At 40.0% G+C, this 21,336-nt stretch overlaps 1 protein-coding gene across 1 annotated transcript; it reads right to left on the bottom strand.

Moving 5' to 3' along the window:
• Nucleotides 1-5,176: 5,176 nt before the first annotated feature.
• On the bottom strand, nucleotides 5,177-9,288 carry LOC121775826 (TPR repeat-containing thioredoxin TTL1-like). The gene is made up of 7 exons (XM_042172892.1): nucleotides 8,088-9,288; nucleotides 7,210-7,405; nucleotides 6,937-7,121; nucleotides 6,511-6,844; nucleotides 6,226-6,430; nucleotides 6,048-6,154; nucleotides 5,177-5,967 (listed from the first exon to the last, which is right to left on the bottom strand). The coding sequence occupies exons 1-7, from the start codon at nucleotides 8,972-8,974 to the stop codon at nucleotides 5,815-5,817; spliced, it is 2,067 nt and encodes a 688-aa protein (XP_042028826.1). The 5' UTR covers nucleotides 8,975-9,288; the 3' UTR covers nucleotides 5,177-5,814.
• Between the last annotated feature and the right edge of the window lie 12,048 nt (nucleotides 9,289-21,336).

Genomic DNA, 21,336 nt, shown 5'->3' with positions numbered 1-21,336 from the left:
TAAGAATATTGCTTGCTGTTGTGAATCAATTGAATTGGGAATTGCAGCAACTTGATGTCAAGACTGTTTTTCTCTATGGAGACCTTGAAGAAACAATTTTCATGAATCAACCAGAGGGTTATGCATCTACATAAAGAAAAGAGGAAGTACTCCAGTTGCCTATCTTTTGCTTTATATTGATGATATGGTGCTTGCTGGCCCATCTATGACTAAGATACAGAGGATAAAAGCTGATCTGCAGTCCAGTTTTGAGATGGAGGATTTGGGTGAAGCAAAAAAGATCTTAGGAATGAATATTCAGAGAGACAGAAGAAATAGAAGGCTGTGGTTATTTCAGTAAGACTATATTGAAAAGGTTCTCAAGAAATTCAATATGGAGAATGCTAAAGCAGCTACAACTCCTCTCTCACAAAGCTTCAAACTTTCTAAGGAACAAGCTCCTAAAACTGAGCAGGAAACACTTCCGATGGAGTCAATTCCTTATGCTAGTGTTGTTGGCAGTATCATGTATACCATGATCCGCACAAGGCCGGATTTAGCTCATTCCATTTCTGTTACTAGCATGTACATGTCAGATCCCGGGAAAGAATATTGGAATGCTCTCAGGTGGATTTTAAGGTACATGAGAAGTACTAGTAGCTGGGGTGTGCTGTTTAAAGGCTGTGATAAGGATAGTGATGAAGTTGTGGTGGGATATTGTGATGCTGATTATACTACAAACCTTGATAATAGGAAGGCTCAAACTGGTTACTTGTTTACTATGTTTGAAACTGTGGTCAGTTGGAAGTTTGAGTTGCATGTTGTTGCTTTGTCAACAACAGAAGCAGAGTATATGGCTCTTACCTCAGCTGTGCAAGAGAGTTTTTGGATACAATGAGTCATCTCAGATTTTGGTTTTGATCAAAAGACCGTGGTAGTTCACTATGACAGTAGCTCAGCTATGTGCTTGGCTCGACATCAATATTTTTATGAAAGGAGTAAGCATATAGACGTTAGGCTACATTTTATTAGAGATGAGATTGAACAGGGAAGGGTGAAGGTGATCAAGATTGACACCTTGCACAATCCGGCTGACATGCTAACTAAGTCTCTAGGAAGAGACAAGTTTGATCATTGCAAGAAGCTGATCAATGTTTGATGCAGAAGCTGAGTTGTGAACTCAGGTGGAGAATTGTGAGATTGAGCTCACACTCAGCTCTAAGCTTGAGGAATCAAAGAGAAGAAGCTGGAAAGAGTCGTTGGGCTTGAAGATGAGTTGGTTACAAAAAGAGCTGTTTGAGGCTCTTGTTTGTTGTTTTCTTAGCTCCAATTTGTTGGGAGCGGTTACTGCATATATGTGCTTCATACATAGCAGATTTCTTGTAATTGTAGATTGATATTTCAATTCAGTAAGAGAGTTTACTTTTTCTCCAAAAATCCCCAATTTCGTTCTTGTTCTTCATCTTCATAGATTAGCCTCTGCAATTAGGTTTTCACCTTGAGTTTGTGAGTCTTGTTGAGTGTTAATAGGATCCATTACCAAAAATGGTAAAAGTGAAAGGTGACAAATTTTTAGGGACGGATGAAAATAGAAATAAGTGACAAATTTTCAGGGACGGAAGGAGTATGAAAGATAAAGAGGACAATATCAAACGTCAGTTGCAGTCGACAATCCGAACAAGAAATATAAATCTTGTCCAACCCCAATCAGTGTGAGGTCTTTTGGGATGCCCAAAAACATATCTGCGCGGGCTTGACCCAAAGCGGACAATATCAAACGTCTGTTGCAGTCGACAATCCGAACAAGTGGTATCAGAGTCAGATCAAGTGGAGCCCATGATGACTCAAGTTCGAGTCGGGCACGTAATGTCTCGATGTGTCGATTGCGTTTGTCTGTTCCCGATGTAATCTGGTTTGAGGAGGAGGTTTGTTGAGTGCAAACCCATCCCACATCAAGAGTCTGAGGGAAGTTGGAAGCTATATATAATTCATGTCCAACTCCAATCAGTTTGAAGCCTTTTGGGAGTGACCCAAAAATAAATCCGTGTATGCTTGACCCAAAGCAGACAATATCAAACGTCTGTTACTGTTGACAATCCGAACAAGCGGCCTAGCTAATTTGATTCATAATAATAATAATAATAACTAACAACTACAATAATAGTAGTAGTAGATCGAAACTGATGTGGTAATTTAAATTATCAAAACGATGTCGTTTTGAACTTAATCCGCACATTGCTCTCGAACAAATACGAATCCAACTCCGGCACGCAAAAAGGTGGATTTTTAAAAATATTTTATGTTCTAAATGATATCGTTTTGAAATTTTTAATTGTCACATCAACTCTAAATTGACACACTAATTTCAATTTTGGGCATTGTTAGAAATTGACGACAACAACGCGAGGTTCGTGACATTTACTACCAAGTTTTAAGTTCGTGAAAAAAAAATTGAAATTCGAAATCAGAGTTCGTGTTATTTGGGACCAGTTGCCCTAGTAGTAGTAGTAATAATAAATCCAAAATATACTGATAATCACATGCATGCGTTGGCGTAACTGAATCAAATTTAGGGCTAAAATAAATTAGGCAGCACAACACAAAGTTGGGTGGCGATACCTATCATGGGAAATTTTAGTACTTTTCTTCTTTTATGTGCAGTCAATTATTCTATAAATATGAAAAAGGCTATCTATCTCATAGAAACTACTATCATTACATATCATTTTCACATTTCTTCTTTTCGTCATTGATGTCTATGCTTTTTTAGGGAGTTTTGAACATCTTATTGCATTTATAGCAACTTGTAATAGACTAGGATTCGTTTTCGACATTTCACATTTGACTAGTGTTGCAAAATTATTACTCCTCCTAAAGTGAGAAATCCACTAAATCACTATATTCACGTTCAATTAATTAAGAAATCAATATATAAAATGAGATTTATATTTCACTTTATATTTCACTTAAATTTTCTACTCACTTTCATTTCAAAAGTGAAATACTAATTATTATAACTTGAGTCCAATCAAGACAGGGATTTTAAATCAGAGAGGAGAGAGAGAGTAAATTACGCCCATTTTGGTTCATTAATTTCTTTATTACCAAGAGTGGTCCTTAAAAAATTTAACACCATGTTGATTATTACCCTCTCTCCCATATTGGAGACTTCAGTTGGACTTCATTTCCATTTCATAGCAAATTATATGTACAATGCCATTTTCCCCTATCTTTACAAGTAGTATATTTGTAGAACCACGTGTTCTCATATGAATTTGAGCCCTATGTTATCCACGCCATATTTTCACCCAAAACTATGTCCACTCCTACTTCTAAGATGATGATTTATGTCTTGATCAAAAAATAAAGGGTAATTTATCTTGAAAGATGCTTAGATTCTAGTTCATTCCACATTTTTTTAATTTTGAAAAAAGATAATGTGACTGTTGATCTTGCATATAAATACTGAGATATTGCAATTACACATGATTGTCACATTATCAGACAGTGTCGACTTATCTTTTTGTCGATTACCATTTTGTCCATGTATTTTAGACAGACTACCATATATGGGTGGGACAATTATAAAATTTTCATTTTTTGTGATTTAATTGTTTTTATTAAAGTGTGAATCATACCAAATTTGACCATTTGTCATAATTTATTTAGCAAACTACCCAAAAATAAAACATTTCAAATAATAATTTCTAATACTAAAAAATAGTTGAAGAGGGGAAGTCTCTGATATAGGGCAATTATCCCAATCAAAATAAATGTTAGCAGCAGCATTTGTCAGTCTAGAAAATGGGATGGGATCCCCTGCGGTGCTCTCCACCACAGCAGGGGCTGCTGCCTCACCCATCTTAATTTTTTAATAATATATTTGAATTATTAAAAAAAAAAAATTTAATATATAAAATTGGGATGGGAGAGGCAGCAGCCCCTGCTGTGGTGGAGAGCACAGCAGGGGATCCCATCCCCTAGAAAATGCAGCAAGAATTCAATGCACTACACATTACTACCAAAAAAATTAAATAAAAAGTCAAGAACCCTAAATTCTTTTATTTTATAATTTCCACCGTCTTCTCACTACTTTTCCGCTATACAATTCCCTTCGATGATGGGATTTATTATTATACTTATTCATTTGTGGGGATTGTTTGGAAGTTAGCAAATATTTATTGCTCACATGTGATTTTGGGCAAAACCCTTTTGTCAAGGGATTATGGCTTTGACTCACCATCCCAATCTATAATAAATTACTTCAAATCGTCAACTATAATTAGTAGTTCCTGGTTGTAACGAAAGACATCACACTTTTATTTTTGAAGGAGTAAATAAATATTAGTATATTTTTTCTATATTCAGTATAACTTCAATTTCAGTATGTCACAATAAAGACATCACACTTCTATTTTCAAAAAATATACTTACTCCGTAAATAATCAGTTGTAAGCCAACTACATTTTTTCTATCTTCAGCATTACTCATTTTCTTTTTTATCTTCAAAAAAAATCATCAATAATCCAGTCAATTCGTTTATTTGGCATTCAGTTTTATTCCAATTACTTTTTTGTCTCCATTAATATGCTAAACTACATTTTCACTTGCCACTTAATACACCAAATAATGTCTCATAAAATATCGTCTCATCAAAGAAGTCTTTGTTAGGACAAAGAGAGTATCTTGCAACACTAATATTCATCTTTTCTTTAGAAAAAATAATAAAAATAACGAGACGGGTTAGTGTCAGTATTGATAAACCCTCTTGATACTGAGTGATAGACGGAAGAACTAAAGCATTCACTAATATCTCGGTATACGAAACATATGGTACGATCGACATGATCAATCGGAACAAAGTTGTTGATTACACAAATATAACAACACTCGGACGAAAATAGAAAATAAGAGTCGATGATCAATTTGAAAGTAAAACAACGATGGATTTGCATAAGGGAAGATAACAACTCGATAGACAAAAGAAAGGACGAATCCCTAAACAAGAAATGCCATCGTCAAAAGTAGGGAACAAAGCACCATTTATACGACTCGATAAAAGACTCCAACTTGAATAAAACTCGAACCAGATCGATTCGAGTAAAAAGAGTGAGCAATAGAATACAACATGGAACAAAAGATCTAGTCTTGTTTGTACAATGCGTAAGAGTAAGATAATGAATGATTAAAGAAGCAATAAAATAAAAAAGATCTGTATAAATATGAAGGTGTTTACATGGTCTACAATAATAATACATGGAAGAAACATCAACATGATAAAAAAAAATGTAGATTTTTTTTGTTTATTATTGATTAAATGATTGAACAAAGAAACATGAATATCAATGACCTCATCCATCTTTCACTAACCCAATACATAAGTACCCACCACACAATTTCATTTCCTCCAAAGGGGCCCTTCCAATCTTGTGTATATTTCATCATCACATTATGTACATATACACATCCTCTCTCTCTCTCTCCCTCTAAACTTTCAACTAAAGATCCAAAGGCAAATAATTGTACACATCCCTCACTACTACTCCTTTCTCCAGTGAACATTTACTAGGAACATGCTCTGGTCTAACTACAAATGGTAAAGATAAAAAGATATAAATGGGAAGAGAAGAAGGCCGAAGACGAAGACGGGATCGGACGAAAGAATGAATTTTTAAGGGCAAAGGCTACTACTCTATGTTGATTCCACAGATCCTATTGAGGTTATTAGGCACGAGATGGAACTAATGTCAAGGCGTGATTTTTCCGACTAACCCGGGCTTTTTTCTTAGACAGGAATGCATAGGTAGGTATATCAAACAAGAATCATCATCTTTCTTATATGCTGTAATGCCTCACCGATGACTCCAAGACCTCGGGGCTTGGGCAGATCATTTCCTTCACTCGCGTGCCCCTTCTGTATATCTTGAACGTTGGCACTATTTTAACGTTCTCAGCATGAGCTATTGAAGCGCTGTCTTCGATATCCACCTTCAATTGAGCGAGAAATGGACAGTGTAAGGGATGAGAATGTCGGGACGAGCATAATTAGAAAGAGGAATCCGACTGACCTTGAGAAAATTGATAGACGGGTATCTGGTGCATAATGTGTCCAGAAACGGAGATATCTGTTTGCATTCTGCACTGGAGCTCGTCTTGAAATGGACCACGGATGCACCTGCATTTCGTAGCTTTGATGATTCACTGGTGCGACAATGAAAAATATATGAGTTCAGGGCACACACTTACCAGGCGATGAGACAGCAGCTCGGAACTGCTCAAGACCTGAAACAGACTCCACTTCCCCACCAAATTTCATGTTATGTACCTCTTCTCCTCGAGATTTCTTCAAAGCAACTTGTGCATGGAATAGAGATTCAGCGACCTCTTTGTCATCCGGGAGTTCCCGTCTCAACACCTCATAATCTCTCACAGCTTCACTCAACCGCTCAAGCTGTAAGTAGTAATGTATAGTTAAACCATGAAATGTAATAATATTGCTGCATTTTGGAATAGGCAAAGAGATTATTATACCTTGCTATTTGAGGCAGCCCTCCGAAGCAGAGCTTTGATGTAATTGGGTTGGATACGGAGGGCTTGATTACAATCATCGACTGAACGTTCCCACATGCCAAGCTTAAACCAGCAAGCTGCTCTGTTGCAGTAGAGAACAGAATTCGAAGGATCATGTTTGAGGCCTTCCCCATAAGCTGAGCACGCCTCGGTGTACCTTTCTGATTTGAATAAATCATTTCCACGAGCACGAGCTCGCCCAACCACCCTCACATTGCTAAGTAGAACTGCTATTTCAACGTTGCGAGGGTCTATCTGTCCAGCCTTCTCAATGGCTGTCACAGCGCTTTCAAACCTGCAGACATTTTACGATTCATCTCATACTTTTAAGTTTAAAAATTTAATCTTCCGTATCTGATGGAGTCGTGCAAACATTTCCAAACTCACCTTCCTTTCGCAAACTCAATTTGGGATTTTACAAAATACAGATATGCTTCGAAAAGCATCCCAAATATCTTTGACTGGGAATGGAGATGGATAGACAGACCAGAATTATGGATACTTGGCAATGCCAAAAATGCATCTTCTAGTTGATGGAGCTTCAAAAGAGCTTCCGCCCTACACGAGCAAAACTGCAAATTCCAATTCAAACGGTTCAATCACAGCAATCGCGCTAATAGACAAAAAATTGAACTTTATTGGACGAAATAAAATGCAAACCTGAGGTGAAGCATCAGCTCCAGATGCAATGGCTGCTTCAACTTCCCTCAACACACTCCTCCAATCACCACCTCGTCGTGCAGCAGTACACTTGCTCATGTGCTTTTCTACAGACTGCAACTTTTGCATCTCAACAGGATCCGGTTGGTGCCCGATAAAACAAATATGTTTCCTCGCATTCTCAATATGACCTAAGCTGCGATTCTTTCAAGGAATTAGCTAGCTGACGTGACGGTATAATGCACAATAAACAACCAAGAAACTCGAAAGCAGTAGTCCAAAGCACAATAATTTATACGAGTAGTACATTAGCGAAACTGAACACATAAACATGGAGTAGTACACATAAGAAACTCGGTTTCCCAAGACAAGTAACAACAAAACTTCATGAAACTCAGCAAAGCTGAATGCATAAACATGATACACAAGCGAAACTCGGCTGCCCTAGATAAGTAACTACAAGAACTTCATGAAACCCGAGAAGATAATTAGTCAATTCGCATTGAATGCAGCTCAAGAACAAACACCAACACACATCGTGTATGAGTAAGAACCATTGGAAACAAGAGAGGGAAAAGGTACACTCACACAAGTTAAAGATGGAGTGCAAAATAGGGTAACTAGTGACAGTGACTTTACCACAAGAAAACAAACAGTCAAAAACAATCTTGCCATTGAAGCCCAGCTCAACTCAACCAGATCTAGAAGAAGCCAGTGCATATCAATGCCAACACAGATTAAGATCACATAATCAATACATTCTAAAACAAACCCCACATTACAACTAATGAAATCCAATGCAACCACAAAAACAATCAAGATTCAACCTTTAACACAAAAAAGGAAATCAAGATCCAAACTTTATTAAATCAACTCACCTAAGAAGCAGAGATCCCAAGCGGTGGTGAGCCCTAACATAACCCGGATCCAACCCAATCGCCTCCTCACACTCCCTCGCCGCCTCCACCAACCGCCGCAGCCCCATCAGAGCCGCCGCCCGGTTAAAATGATAGGCCGCATTCCCCGGCGACAAAGCGATCGCTTTATCATAAAGGCTCAAAGCCTCCGCAAAATTTCCCTTTCTGTAGCTCTCATTCCCCATTCTCTTTACCTCCTCCGGATCGGCGCCGCCGCCGGTAGACGGCGGCGCCGCCCTCTTCACCGGCTCGCCCCCCACCATCAACCCTCTCGAGAAAGCCGGCGGGGAGGTGTCTAAACCCGGTTTTGAAGCTAAACCGCCCCGCATTATGCTGCCGTGGCCGTAATTAACCGAACCGGAACCCAACACATCGGTTTTAGCGGACCGGCTCGCCATCCCGGTTTTCAAAATCCGGCCAGAAGGGCAAATGTTGCCGGTGGGAAGCACGTTTAGAGGTGGAGAGGATACTGAACCGGGGTGGGAACCGGTCGAATCGGACCGGGTGTGGCCCGGTTTGAAGCTCCGGGTTGCGGAGGGAGAGCTCTCGGCGGAAAGCTCTCCCGAATTGGAATCGGATTTCCGCGGCGGAATCGGGTTAGGGTTCCGGCCCGAAACGGATCCGGAGGAGCTGGAGCTGCTACTCGTGGTGGTTGTGGTGGTGGTGGTGGTAGCGGCGGCGGTTCGGGTTCGGAGAGGGGAGACCGGCGAGCCGAGATCGAGCTCGCGGAAATCCGGCTTGTTGGCGTCGGCTGCGGCGGCGCAATCGGGTTGGGCGTAGGTGAGGGTGTTCCGGAGGCGATCGGAGAGCGAATCGAGCCCTAATTCGGGTTTGATTTTGGCCGACATTGGCTCAATTAGGTTTGGAAGTCGTCGTTTTGGAGAAAAGGAGAAGCCTTTGGGATTATCGCCGGCAATGCGGAGGCGGCAATGGCGAGAGAGAGAGTTATGAAGAAGGGGAGAGAGAGGGGAAAGGGAGAAATGGTGGGGATCTCGTGATTTTATAATGGTTGAAGCAAGGAATGAAGGTGAATGGGGGAGAGAGAGAAACGAAACCAGAGTGGGTTTTACAGAGGAAGGAATTGAAGAGAGGGAAGAGGAAAAGAAGAGTTTTTTATTTTTTATTTATATATTTTTCCTTCTTCTTTCTCTTATTCACGAGAGAGGTTTTTTCTTTTCTCTCTATCCCTCTACATTTAATTTTACTCTCTCACTCTTCCACACTCTTTTTATTTAATTAATTAAAAATTATTTCTGTTATTTGGCATATTCCAACTTTTTATACTACTACTACTACCCACTCTCATTGATTTTGAGTCTGTGGGCGTCGATTTGGATATAATTAGCTTACTACTAGGAAATGTATTATTTAGGAAAATGTATATGTGAAAGTGGGATGGAGGGAGTATGATTTTTCATTAACATATTCTACTCAAATACTTATGGTGGAATAGAGAGATTACTACGTTCAATCACAAAAATTAATTTTATGCAATATGAGTTTTAATGCCAAAATACCGATAAAATTTAGTTGCAGGTGTCGTTCAGTTACTATGACTCATTATCAGATGATTTATCTAATGCAAAAATACTGATAAAATTTAGTTGTAAGTGTCGGTGAATTGCTATGACTCATTATCAAATGATTTATCTATCTAGGATTAATTTATACTATTATTTTAGTTGGTAGGACTATGATTCATTATTCTCCTATGATTTACATATTCACTAATGAGATACAATGTTTAAACTGGACGGACCCAAAGTATTGATAGTTTTGAGTATATAATAGTACAGAGTATTAATACAAAAATTGATAAAAAAGATGAGATGAATATTAAAAAAATTGATTAGAGTGTTACAAGTGGGACATGAAATTCATAAAAAAAAACTTATTAGAGTGAGAAAGTGATTATTTTTTATGAAAAGTTTAGCACAGAAAAAATATATTATGAATGGGAGAGTATTAATATTTTTATATGCTCTGGTGGGGGTAGTTTGATAATAATAAATGAAGCCTAAATTTAACAAAATTTGCCTCATCTACGTGATAATAGTATTATTAATTATATTAATATAATAGAAAATAAATACTATAGTTTACAATAGGTTGAGTGGGTTTGAAGGTCATTTTTCTTTGTTTCTTTTCAAAAAGGCATCTTGATAATCCTTCATTTCAAAGGAAGAGTTGTTAGAAATATAATGCTACTTTATTTTTATGGTAGTAGTATTTCTTTTGATCTAATTTTTCTTTTATTTTTGGTGAACTTTTAGAACATTGTCAAAAAAAATGATATCATAATTTTAGTTGATGTGTAGGAGACGTGACTGTTTGAAAACTATTGTTAAAGTTATTCTTCAAATCCACGGTTTGTTTAATATTGCGAATCTTATTAATAAGAGTATGCGTATTTTGTATAGCTGAAAAGTCAAAATTATATGAGATTATTTATGTATTTGGCTCTGATTGCATAAATTGGTACTAATTTTATCCATAAATTCATACCACACGTATTTTGTATAGTTGAAAGTCAAAATTACACGTATTATACAGATTTTGGCATTTTGCTTTAGCCAGATAAACTGATTAGTAAATATGAAATGTGTAATTATTATTTGACTAAATATAATACAATATATGTTACTTTTTCTTTTGTGGGTTTCACAAGATTAAGTAATTTTCGTGTGTTACGTTATGAGAAATTGGAATCTCTATCTTATTTGAAGATTGATGAACGAATGTATCTAAGATTTTGTTATTTTGATCAATATTATTCCACTTTTACATTTTATATTTGTTTTTGCTACCTTTCAAATGGTATTTCTTTTCCATTTTTTTTATATTTGAGAGAACTTTTGAACATTGGCAAGAAATTATGATACGATTCGATTTCAGTTGATGTGTAGAAGTTATGGTTGTTTGGAAACTAATAAAGTTATTCTTGAATTGAGCCACTAGCTTGATTTTTCAAATATTCAAAAACACATGTGATCTTTATGGTTGAAAGTCAAAATTACACGAATTGTACATATTTTGGCTATAATTCAAGAATTTCAATAGTAATTATATCTGTAAATTCATACACTCCTATATTTAATGAAACTTATTCATTTAATCATATTTTCCAAATTGTATCGATTATGTATTACTCCCCCCGTCCGCGAATAGGAGTCCCGTTTTTCCATTTTAGTCCGTCCGCGAATAGGAGTCTCGGTTCACTTTTACCATAAATTAAATGGTAATAGGGTCCCACCTTCCGCTAACTCATTTCACTCACATTTCATTTAAAACTAATATATACAAGTAGGACTCCTATTCCACCAACTATTTTCACCCACTTTTCTTAATATTTCTTAAAATCCGTGCCGCCATGAAGTGGGACTCTTAATGTTAGACGGATGGAGTAGATGATGGTTTATGAGAAGATAAAAATAAAAGAAGGATATTAATATTCTCGTACATGACTTATTTGTTTGTACAAAATAGTAGGTTAACATCTGGCATTATAATATTACGACGGTAGGAAACCAATTGTAACAATAAATAAAAATAATTATGTTAATGTTAAAGTAACGTAAAGTGTAATGGAATCTTTTCATTTTCTATTTAGTAGAGTGGGATAATTTAGAAATAAGTGCAACCATAATTGAGGATTAAATACTCGGTTGTGGGGGGTTGATCAACACATAATCATGCACCAAATAAATTAATTTTGTTTCATCTCAGTTAATGACGATATGGGTTGACCGTTTCAGCACTCTTGAATTTTATTTTTCAACTCCTGTCTATTCTAATTGAAATTAATTTCTTGAACAAGTCAAATAAATTATCAGCGAATGGATTTTTGGTGTATCAGCGAATATTCGTATCTACTAGAGTAATATATTTATCGAAGAATTAAAATTGTATCGAGATTCATTTATTAGTTATGACAGTGTAGGGTTGACTAAAGTTTTAGGAGTAATTTTAATATAATTTTATACATGCAATATTACCGCTTCTATTTGATTGAACTATATTTGATATTTTTTCTTATCTATATATAGATGCATCCAAAATCGCATAAACACAATATGTGCCCATATTCTAAAATGAAATAAAATGCAACCTTATTCCAAAATAAAATACTAAAATGTATCCATATGAACGTGTCAATGTAGCATCACTGTTTATCAATTGTGGGCCCACTAAACACTGTATCATATTAATTCCAACAAAAAATACCACTAACCACTGTAACAGGAAATTTACTTTAGACTAAACTCTTTGTATTAAAAAAACACATACCTACATTAGTTATCATAAGAGAAGAATGATTACAATGTTTCTAAATATATTTGGTTATTACATAATACTAAATTAAATTTTCAGTGGCTGAGCCAAGTCCCGGGACATATAGAGGAAAATATTTAAGACAATTAAAATAAATTTGACATAAATTATATAAATAAAATTAGAAAATGATATATAAAAATTATTATTTTTAGAAAACTAAAGAAAAGTGAAAACCGACCAGCAGAATTTTTCAACATTTAAATGAATGTGTGGAAAAAGATTAAATGATGGAGTATAAAATATTTTATTGAAATAAAAATATAAAATGTGTATATGGATAAAGATGAACATGTGTATTGCCAGCTAGGGTCCAGGATGGCATGAGTGTGTAGGAAAGCGAGCAGTGTATTATTTGAGGAATAATGAGCTATCCAAAATTAAAAGCTAAGCGAGTTCTATTTTGAGGATTCTTTCGGTTCGGTTCGACATTAGTGAAAGCATCAATTGATACGTCTTATTCTTGTAAACTTATAAAATATAAGTTTCAAACGGTTTCGAATTCCAGAAAGTGAGATGAAGAATGTAAAAATGACATAAATATATGATTTAGTAAAATTCTTCTTGATATTTCATAATAATATAGTTTTATTCATAAATAGATATACTCTAACTCTATTAAACTAAATGACAATAGTATCTGAAAAACTGGTAATATTGTATTGTTCATCTTTGTTATGTCGTCAGTTGCTATCTCACCTTGACTTGCGTTCACTTTATTGGTATACTGCTTTCGACCTACAACCTTCTTCACTTTGCCATCCCATAAATTCTGTTTATTGAATCCACTATTATTTTTGGACTATAGCTTATACTAGCCTATATAAACCTCAACCCTAGATCAATTAATCATGCTATCTCTATTGGGCTAGTTTCGAGATGGATCGATCAAGTTAAATTATTTTTATTTTTCTAATTTATTCATACTAGGATGTGGAATGAATTCACGTCACTAGCTATAATCCTATTCTTCACATGTACTCCATCATCTTGAAGAAATATAGATAAAGAGATATGGAAGACAAGGATAATGCCAAAATAATTATGAGGTGACTATGTAGAATTATGTGGCATATGATTTGTTCAATAATTTTGTAAATAGTGGCCCTCTTTTAATATATAAGCAACCCCACGTTCCATGTAAAAAGTTTGTGTCCTCTTTGTCCAACCCAATTTATTCTCCAAACTCGTCCCCATAGATATTAAAGTTATGTAGCTAATATTATACTTCCTCTATTTTAAATTAATCAATTTCATACTTATTATATTTTGGGACGTCCCGAATTAAATAATTATTTTTTATTTTGACAAAAATTAATATATTTTATTATTATATACTTATTTTTTCACTTATTTACTTTATGTTCTCTTCATTTATTCACTTAATAACACCACTTTTCTAAAATCTAATATCAAAAAATAAATTATCGAATAACTTTAAAGAAAAGAAGTAAGTATATATCAATTGATATTTGATTGGATATATCTTTAATACTATCTCTTTCCATATAAATAGTTATGTTCTTTTATTTGTTTTATCTACTAAATTACTCTCTATTTGTTTATGGTAAATTTCTCTCTAATAAGAAGAGTGATGGATCCGCGAATTTTTGATGTTAGCAAATGCTGGTAGAGAATGAAAATACAGACACAAAGAATTTACGTGGTTCGATTTACTGAAGTAAATCTACGTCCACGGGAAAAAGGGAGGGCAAGATTGTATTGCTTGATCTGTTTTCTACAGCTTACAAATACAAACTTGCTATTTGCTATATGGTGTTTTATCTCTAGAGAGCTTAACCCCCTCATATCAGATCTAAGTTCCATTTATATCTTGGACTAAGATCGTGGCTTGCATCACCACCCTAAGTCGTGGATGTCGTGTAGGTCATGGCCTAAGATCGTGGATGTAGCGTAGGTCATGGCCTACGATCGTGGCCTGAGTTGACACCACGTGGTAGTGGGTGTGTTGGACATCCTGTATGGGTCCACTAACTCCTTGTTCGGTCGAATACTGAGACCGAACTGCTTTGGTTGCCGATCTGAGAGTAGAGCTTGATGCCGACCTGAGAGCAGAGCTTGATTGGTTGGCTTTTACCGAGCTGTAGGCTGAGGCCGAACTCTTTGGTAATGCCGAACTCATACTCCTGCTTTGGTTGCCGATCTGAGAGTAGAGCTTGATGCCGACCTGAGAGCAGAGCTTGATAGGTTGGCTTTTACCGAGCTGTAGGCTGAGGCCGAACTCTTTGGTAATGCCGAACTCATACTCTTCCTTGGGCTTTGGGCTGATGGGCCGTCATTGCTGTTGGGCTTGTTTAGTACGCACCCCATCACTACCCCCCCCCGAAAAGCGAAGTGAATCACTTCGGCGAAGCGAGTCACTTCGGCATTCTGGAATACGGGGGGAGGCTGAAGTCGGGGGACGTGCCCTGCGCGTGACTGCATTAAATGCGGCATTAAATGCGACAGTAAAATCTGGCCGTCGAATCCTGAAAAGGTGGGATATGAAACGGTGCGATGATTTGAAATCTTTTCCAAATCTGATAAATACCGCCTTTCTTCATCATTTGAACACCTTTGCTATTGGCTTCTTCTGCACTCTCTATCTTTTGCGTGAAAAATTTCCTTCCGCTTTCAAAAATTTCCTCAGGATTTCTTCAAACTTTCAAAGAGTAAGAACCATGTCTGCTTCTTCTTCGTCTGAGTCTGGTAGCGGTAGAAAAGGGGGTAAGGGGTCTTCTAGCCGGAAAGAATCCGGGGAGAAGACCGTAGAGTATTTTCACAGTATCTTGAGTAAGGATACTGTGATATCCCTTTACGAAAAATACTCTTTTCCTGGGGGGAAGGCGGTGGTTCCCGACGATGATCATAGGGCTAACGATCCGCCGGAGGGTTATGCCACCGTTTACGAAGCCTGCTTAGAATGCGGGCTTCGTTTCCCTCTTCCCCCACCTTTTGTAGAGTTTCTTGATTTTTTTCAACTCCCTTTAGGTCAGGTGACTCCGAATTCTTGGAGGCACTTGTCGGCTTTTGCTGCCGAACTCCGTAGGTTAGATAAGGATCTGTCTCTGCGGGCAATCCTTAATTTTTTCCAATTTAAAAGGAAGGGATCTTGGTTTTACTTGATCCCCTTACAGCCTTTTAGGGCATTCTGCAAAACCAAGTGGCCGAAATGGCAAAACCGCTTCTTTTTTTATAATAGGACAGCGGCTCCGGGCTTCCCCTGGAGAGGGCCGAAGTCCGTGATTCCTCACCCTCGGTTAGAACCATTGGCCGAGCTCGATGACGAGCTCAACAAGATTCCCATAGTTAGGAAACAATACACGGAGTCTGAGCTCGTCAAGGGCGACGTCGTGTTCGACATCTCGTCTTCGGACGAAGAGGCCGAGGGTGAGGATTTCTCTTTACCTTTATGTTCTACTGCTTTAACGAAGAAAACTAACCTTGCTTTCTTGCTTTTTGGCAGTGTACATGCTGAACAAGGCTACCCGAAAATCTTCGGAGTCCAAGGAGCCGGAGAGGCCGAAAACCGCCAGCTCGGCGTCTGATGCCGAGAGGACTCCGAAAAGGCAAAAAACCTCTTCGGATCCGAAGAAGCCGGAGTCAACTTCGGCAAAGGGGAGGGGGAAGGCCCAGAAGCCCCCGAGAGCGCCAGAGAAAGACGTGGTCTTGGCGCCTCCTTCGGAACATATCTGTGAGCCGTTTTTATGGCCCACGGACTTCGCCGAGGTGAATTCTCTTCTTGATTTTCTGGCCTTGCTTTTTTTTTTTTCTGTATTTTTTGTGGTCCCTTTGTTGACTTTTTTCTTTATTCATTTTCAGAGGAACGATATGCTCTCCAAGCTCGTCGCCGTCGAACTCTCCAAAGCGTCCAATGACTATGCCGAGATGCAGAGGAAGTTGGCAGCTGCTTGTCATCGGGCCGAACAGGCTGAGGCTAACTTTGAGAAGGCCAGAGCTGCTAGGATTTCGGCCCAGGATGAAGCTCAGTTTGCCAAAAACCAGCTCGTCATCCAGCGAGAGCAGGCGAAGCGGAGCGATGCTGCTGCCGTGGTTGCCCAAGGGGAGGCTCTCCGTGTTTACACGGAGAAACTCTTTTTGAGCAGCCAGTTCTCGGCCTTTGTCGGTAGCCTGGTAAGGCTAATTGCCGATAAGGGCGAGCAGGGGGCCGACGTCGTGCTGCCTCTGTACAGCCGAGAGATAGCAGCTCGGCTTCAGAATCTGCCGCTCCTTGAGGAGCTCGCTTCATCTTCGGTCCTGCTTTCTGCAGACCGAGTCCGGAGTTGTCGAGCTGATCGGGACGAGAACCTGGAGGCTATCTTTGCCTCCGTGGGACCCGTTTCACCCGCTTCGACTTACAACGGAGAGGGTGAGGCCGAGCCGCTGGAGCGGGAGGCCGAAGTCGATCAGGCCGGGCATCCGGAGAAGGAGGCCGATCAGGAGGCGGAGGCGAGGCCGGCAGGAGGCGAGGCCGAGGCTGAGGTAGCCCAGGAGAAGGAAGCTGTACCAGACCGAGGAGCCGGAGACGAAGCAGGCGGAGTATGATTTCGTCTCCCTTCTCTTAGTCTAGTTTCTTCCTTGTAAAATGGCCTTGAAGCCCTAGTGTAAAAAATTTTCCTTGTGAATGAAAAATTCTCTACATTTGTCTTCGTATAGCTTTTCGTACTCGCCTTTATTCCTGTTGTATTTTACTATCTGCTCGGTATAGCTGCCGAACTAATATAGCTGCTTTGTACCCAAGGAGATGGAGATACTTCACTGGAAACGGCTGTACTCTTCGGCTTTGGACGAAGCTGAGAGAAGAGCTATAGCCGATCAGACGAAGAATGACGAGCTTCTGGCTCGTTTAGTGAAGCTGGAGGCCGATATCAAGGACTTAGAGTCCGATAAGAAAGATCTGGAGGCCGAGCTGAATACGGCCATTGCTGAGAGGACTGCGTATGAGGATTACATCCGTGTGCGCGGGGGAATGACCATATCAGAAGTTCAGGAACGAGTTGACGAACTGTGGGAGGAGTATAATGTACTCCGGAGGAACAATGCGCTGGAGAGCTCGGCTTGCCAACAAGTCGTGAAATCATTGCGGCGCTGGGCTTCTCGGTACGACATTGTTCTTGCCCGGCGTCCCTCAATTGAGAGATTCCTCCGGCATATCGCGCCAACAGATGCTCGCACTCCAGATCAAACCTCTGGTTCCCTTGTTCAAAATCCTACTCCCAGCCAACAACGAACTCCGGAACAGCCGGAAACGTCAAGACGAGAACGGGCTCAGGAGCAACCGGAATCGTCAAGACGGGGACGGACTGAAATTCGCCGAGGAGTTGTGACTATGAGCGAGCAAGATCAGCAGATGCTTATTGCAGAGACTCTTCATCGCCGAGGTGTTAGGACTTCTCGGGCTCGGGGAAGAGGCGTTGGGTCGAGGATAGCATCTCGTCGACCTGCTTATTCTTCATCTGCTCGGAACAACCGAACTCGGCTTCCAGAGGATTTTGCAGATAGGTGGCTTAACTTCAGCAACCCTGGACAGTAGAATAGTCCTTTGTAATAGCGTAACGCCATTTTGTAGGGTAGCGGAGTTGTATGCTGAACAAGATTTGATAAATGAAATTTTGTTTTCGCTTCTAACACTGTATTTACAGCTTAGCGAAAAAATTTCATCGTACTTGTCCTCGGTCTTATGAAGTAAATTTCTTTGACCGGACTTGGTCCTTGGTCTGATGAAATAAACATCTTTGACCGGACTCGTCTTTGGTCTGATGAAATAAACATCTTCGACCGGACTCGTCTTTGGTCTGATGAAATAAACATCTTTGACCGGACTTGGTTTGTGTTCTAATTTGGCGATTTTTGTCGCCGGGATCGAACTTTCCCTTGTCCTAATTCGGCGAGTTTTATCGCGTGGATCGGACTTTCCCAGTTAACCGAAGTGGTCTTATGCAGTAAACCTCTTTGACTAGACATGGTCGTCCCCGGTCTTATGAGGTAAACTTCTTTGACCGAACTTGGTCGTCCTAATTCGGCGAGGTTTATCGCGTGGATCGGACTTTCCCTAATTGCAGTTCGTTTCAGACGAAGTGCTTATTAAGCTGAATTGCGGTCTTGTATCCTCCTTGGAAGCTTGGACTCACAATCGTTGGCTTATTGCAGTTCGTTTCAGACGGACTGCTTGTTAAGCTGAATTGTGGTCTTATATCCTCCTTAGAAGCTTGGACTCACAATAGTCTTTAATAATCGATCTAAAAAGGGGATCAGTCTTTAAAGAACGATATACCTTGGTACCATTTGTAAGAGACGACAAGCACATAGAGACAAAACACATAGGGAAAAAATGAAAAAGACGAAGGAAAAAAAACTTTAAACCTTTTTTTTTTTTAAAACGACAAGTAAAAGGTACAAGTAAAAAACAAACAAATAAAAACACATACCCCTATGACCGAACTAGACACGAGACGGACTGACCGGACTTTGTCTCTTACAAGTGGAACTTCTTGAGGTTGGAGACGTGCCATGTTCGGGGTACTTGTTCTCCTGACATGTGAGTCAATTTATAAGACCCTTTGCCGAGGACTTCGGACACCCGATATGGACCCTCCCATGTGGGTTCGAGTTTGCCCAGCTTTTCTGCTCGGCTTACTTCGTTGTTTCTCAAGACGAGATCTCCCACTTGAAATTGAAGCTTTTTCACCCTTTGGTTATAATACCGGGCTACTTGCTCCTTATACTTGGAGGCTTTTATGCACGCCAATTCTCTTCTTTCTTCGGCGAGATCTAGTTCTGCTCTCAGTCCGTCGTCATTCATTTCTGAGGAGAAATTTAGGGTTCGGGGACTGGGTACGCCGATCTCCACCGGAATTACGGCTTCAGTGCCGTACACCAGGCTATACGGAGTTTCACCGTTGGAGGTTTTGGGTGTAGTTCGGTAGGACCATAGGACTTGAGGGAGATTTTCTACCCATTGTCCTTTGGCTTGTTCTAACCGAGCTTTTAACCCTTTCACCAGAATCCGGTTCGTTACTTCCGTTTGTCCGTTTGCTTGGGGATGGGAGACCGAAGTGAACCGCTGTTGTATGTTCAGCTCTTGGCACCAATTCTTGAACGTCTTGTCGGTGAACTGAGTCCCATTATCCGAGATGAGGATGTGGGGTATGCCAAATCGGCACACTATGTTCTTCCAGACGAAGTCCAATGCCTTTGAGCTCGTTATCGTAGCTAATGGTTCAGCCTCCACCCACTTCGTGAAGTAGTCCACGGCAACGATAAGGAATTTCATTTGCCGAGGAGCTTGAGGAAGTGGTCCCACTATGTCTATGCCCCATTGCATGAAAGGCCAAGGGCTTTGCATAGTGTATAGATCGGTCTGCGGCATCCTTGGGACATTTGCATGAATTTGGCACTTCGTACACTTCTTGACGAGCTGCACTGCCTCTTGTACCATGGTTGGCCAATAATATCCCCATCTCAGAACTTTTTTAGCTAAAGCTCTGGCTCCGATGTGGCTACCGCACGATCCTTCATGAACTTCTCTGAGGATGTAGTCCGTCTCTTCTGGTCCTACGCACCGCAATAACGGCTGGAGGTAAGACTTTCTAAAGAGGACTCCTTCATGAAGTTCGTACCGAAGAGCTCGGCACGTGATCTTCCGAGCTTCTCTCTTATCCTCGGGCAATTGTCCTTGATCCAGATACTGCAAGATCGGCGTCATCCAGTTCGGCGAGCTGGATACAGAATGTACCTCGGCTTCATCAATGCTTCGATGCATTAATTCTTCCGCCTTTGAGCTCGGATCTGAGGCCAACTTACTTAAGGTATCTGCTCGGCTATTTTCCGCTCTGGGAATGCGGATTATCCGAAAATAGGAGAAACTTCGGCTGATGCTTTGCGCTTTGTCCAAATACTTCTTCATTCTCTCGTCACGGGCTTCACTTGTACCCAACATGTGATTTACTATGACTTGTGAATCACAATGGACTTTGAGAGATTTGACGAGTAGACTTTGCGCTAACTGGAGTCCGGCCAGGAGGGCTTCGTACTCGGCTTCATTATTAGTAGTGGGGAATAGGAAACGAAGTGAGTAGGTTACCTCGTGTCCGTCGGGAGCGACAAGTAAAATACCAGCTCCACTTCCCATCTTGTTTGAAGCTCCATCTACGAATCCGCTCCAGCAGTCCGGCGGCTCTACTTCGGATTCCAAGGGTTGTGCTAGTTCGGCATTGGCAGAATTCTTCTGTTCGGCAATAATAGGAATTGCTTGATCGAACTTCGCTTCTGCAAGAAAATCTGCCAAGGCTTGTCCCTTGATGGCTTTCCGAGGTAGATATTCAATTGTGTGCTCTCCCAACTCTATAGCCCACTTGGCGATTCTGCCCGATGCTTCCGGCTTGGTCAAAACTTGCCGAAGAGGTAGATCGGTTAAGACGCATACCTTGTGAGCATAGAAGTATGGCCGCAGTCTCCTTGCTGCATTTACTAACGCCAGAGCAATTTTTTCCAGAGGTTGATACCTTGTTTCTGGACCTCTTAATGCTCGGCTTGTAAAGTAGATGGGAAACTGCTTTAGGCCTTCTTCTCGTACAAGCACCGCGCTGATGGTTTGATCCGATGCCGCTAAGTATAAGAATAGTACTTCGGCTTCGGCTGGAGCAGAGAGAATAGGAAGCTCGGCTAGATAACTTTTGAGCTCGTCAAAGGCCTTTTTCTGCTCGGCTCCCCACTCGAACTTTGGTGCCTTTTTCAACACCTTGAAGAACGGCAGTTGCTTTTCGGCTGCTTGGGAAAGGAATCGACTCAGTGCGGCTAGACATCCGGTTAGCCTTTGCACGTCATGTATGGACTTCGGCATTGCCATGTTCTGAACGACTTGAACTTTTGAGGGGTT

The sequence above is a fragment of the Salvia splendens genome, chromosome 18 (genome assembly GCF_004379255.2).
Source record: "Salvia splendens isolate huo1 chromosome 18, SspV2, whole genome shotgun sequence".
Taxonomy (NCBI): Eukaryota; Viridiplantae; Streptophyta; class Magnoliopsida; order Lamiales; family Lamiaceae; genus Salvia; species Salvia splendens.
Note: the sequence above shows the minus strand (reverse complement) of the source record. Positions and strands in the feature narration are given on the sequence as shown.

What these genes read in the sequence shown, in the direction of transcription:
- LOC121775826 (XM_042172892.1), bottom strand. Translation starts at nt 8,974, where the DNA reads ATGTCGGCCAAAATCAAACCCGAATTAGGGCTCGATTCGCTCTCCGAT. An exon ending in GGGCTGCCTCAAATAGCAAG is followed by an intron (nt 6,431 to 6,510) that starts GTATAATAATCT and finishes TACTACTTACAG; the next exon opens with CTTGAGCGGTTGAGTGAAGC. An exon ending in AGCTGCTGTCTCATCGCCTG is followed by an intron (nt 6,155 to 6,225) that starts GTAAGTGTGTGC and finishes TACGAAATGCAG; the next exon opens with GTGCATCCGTGGTCCATTTC.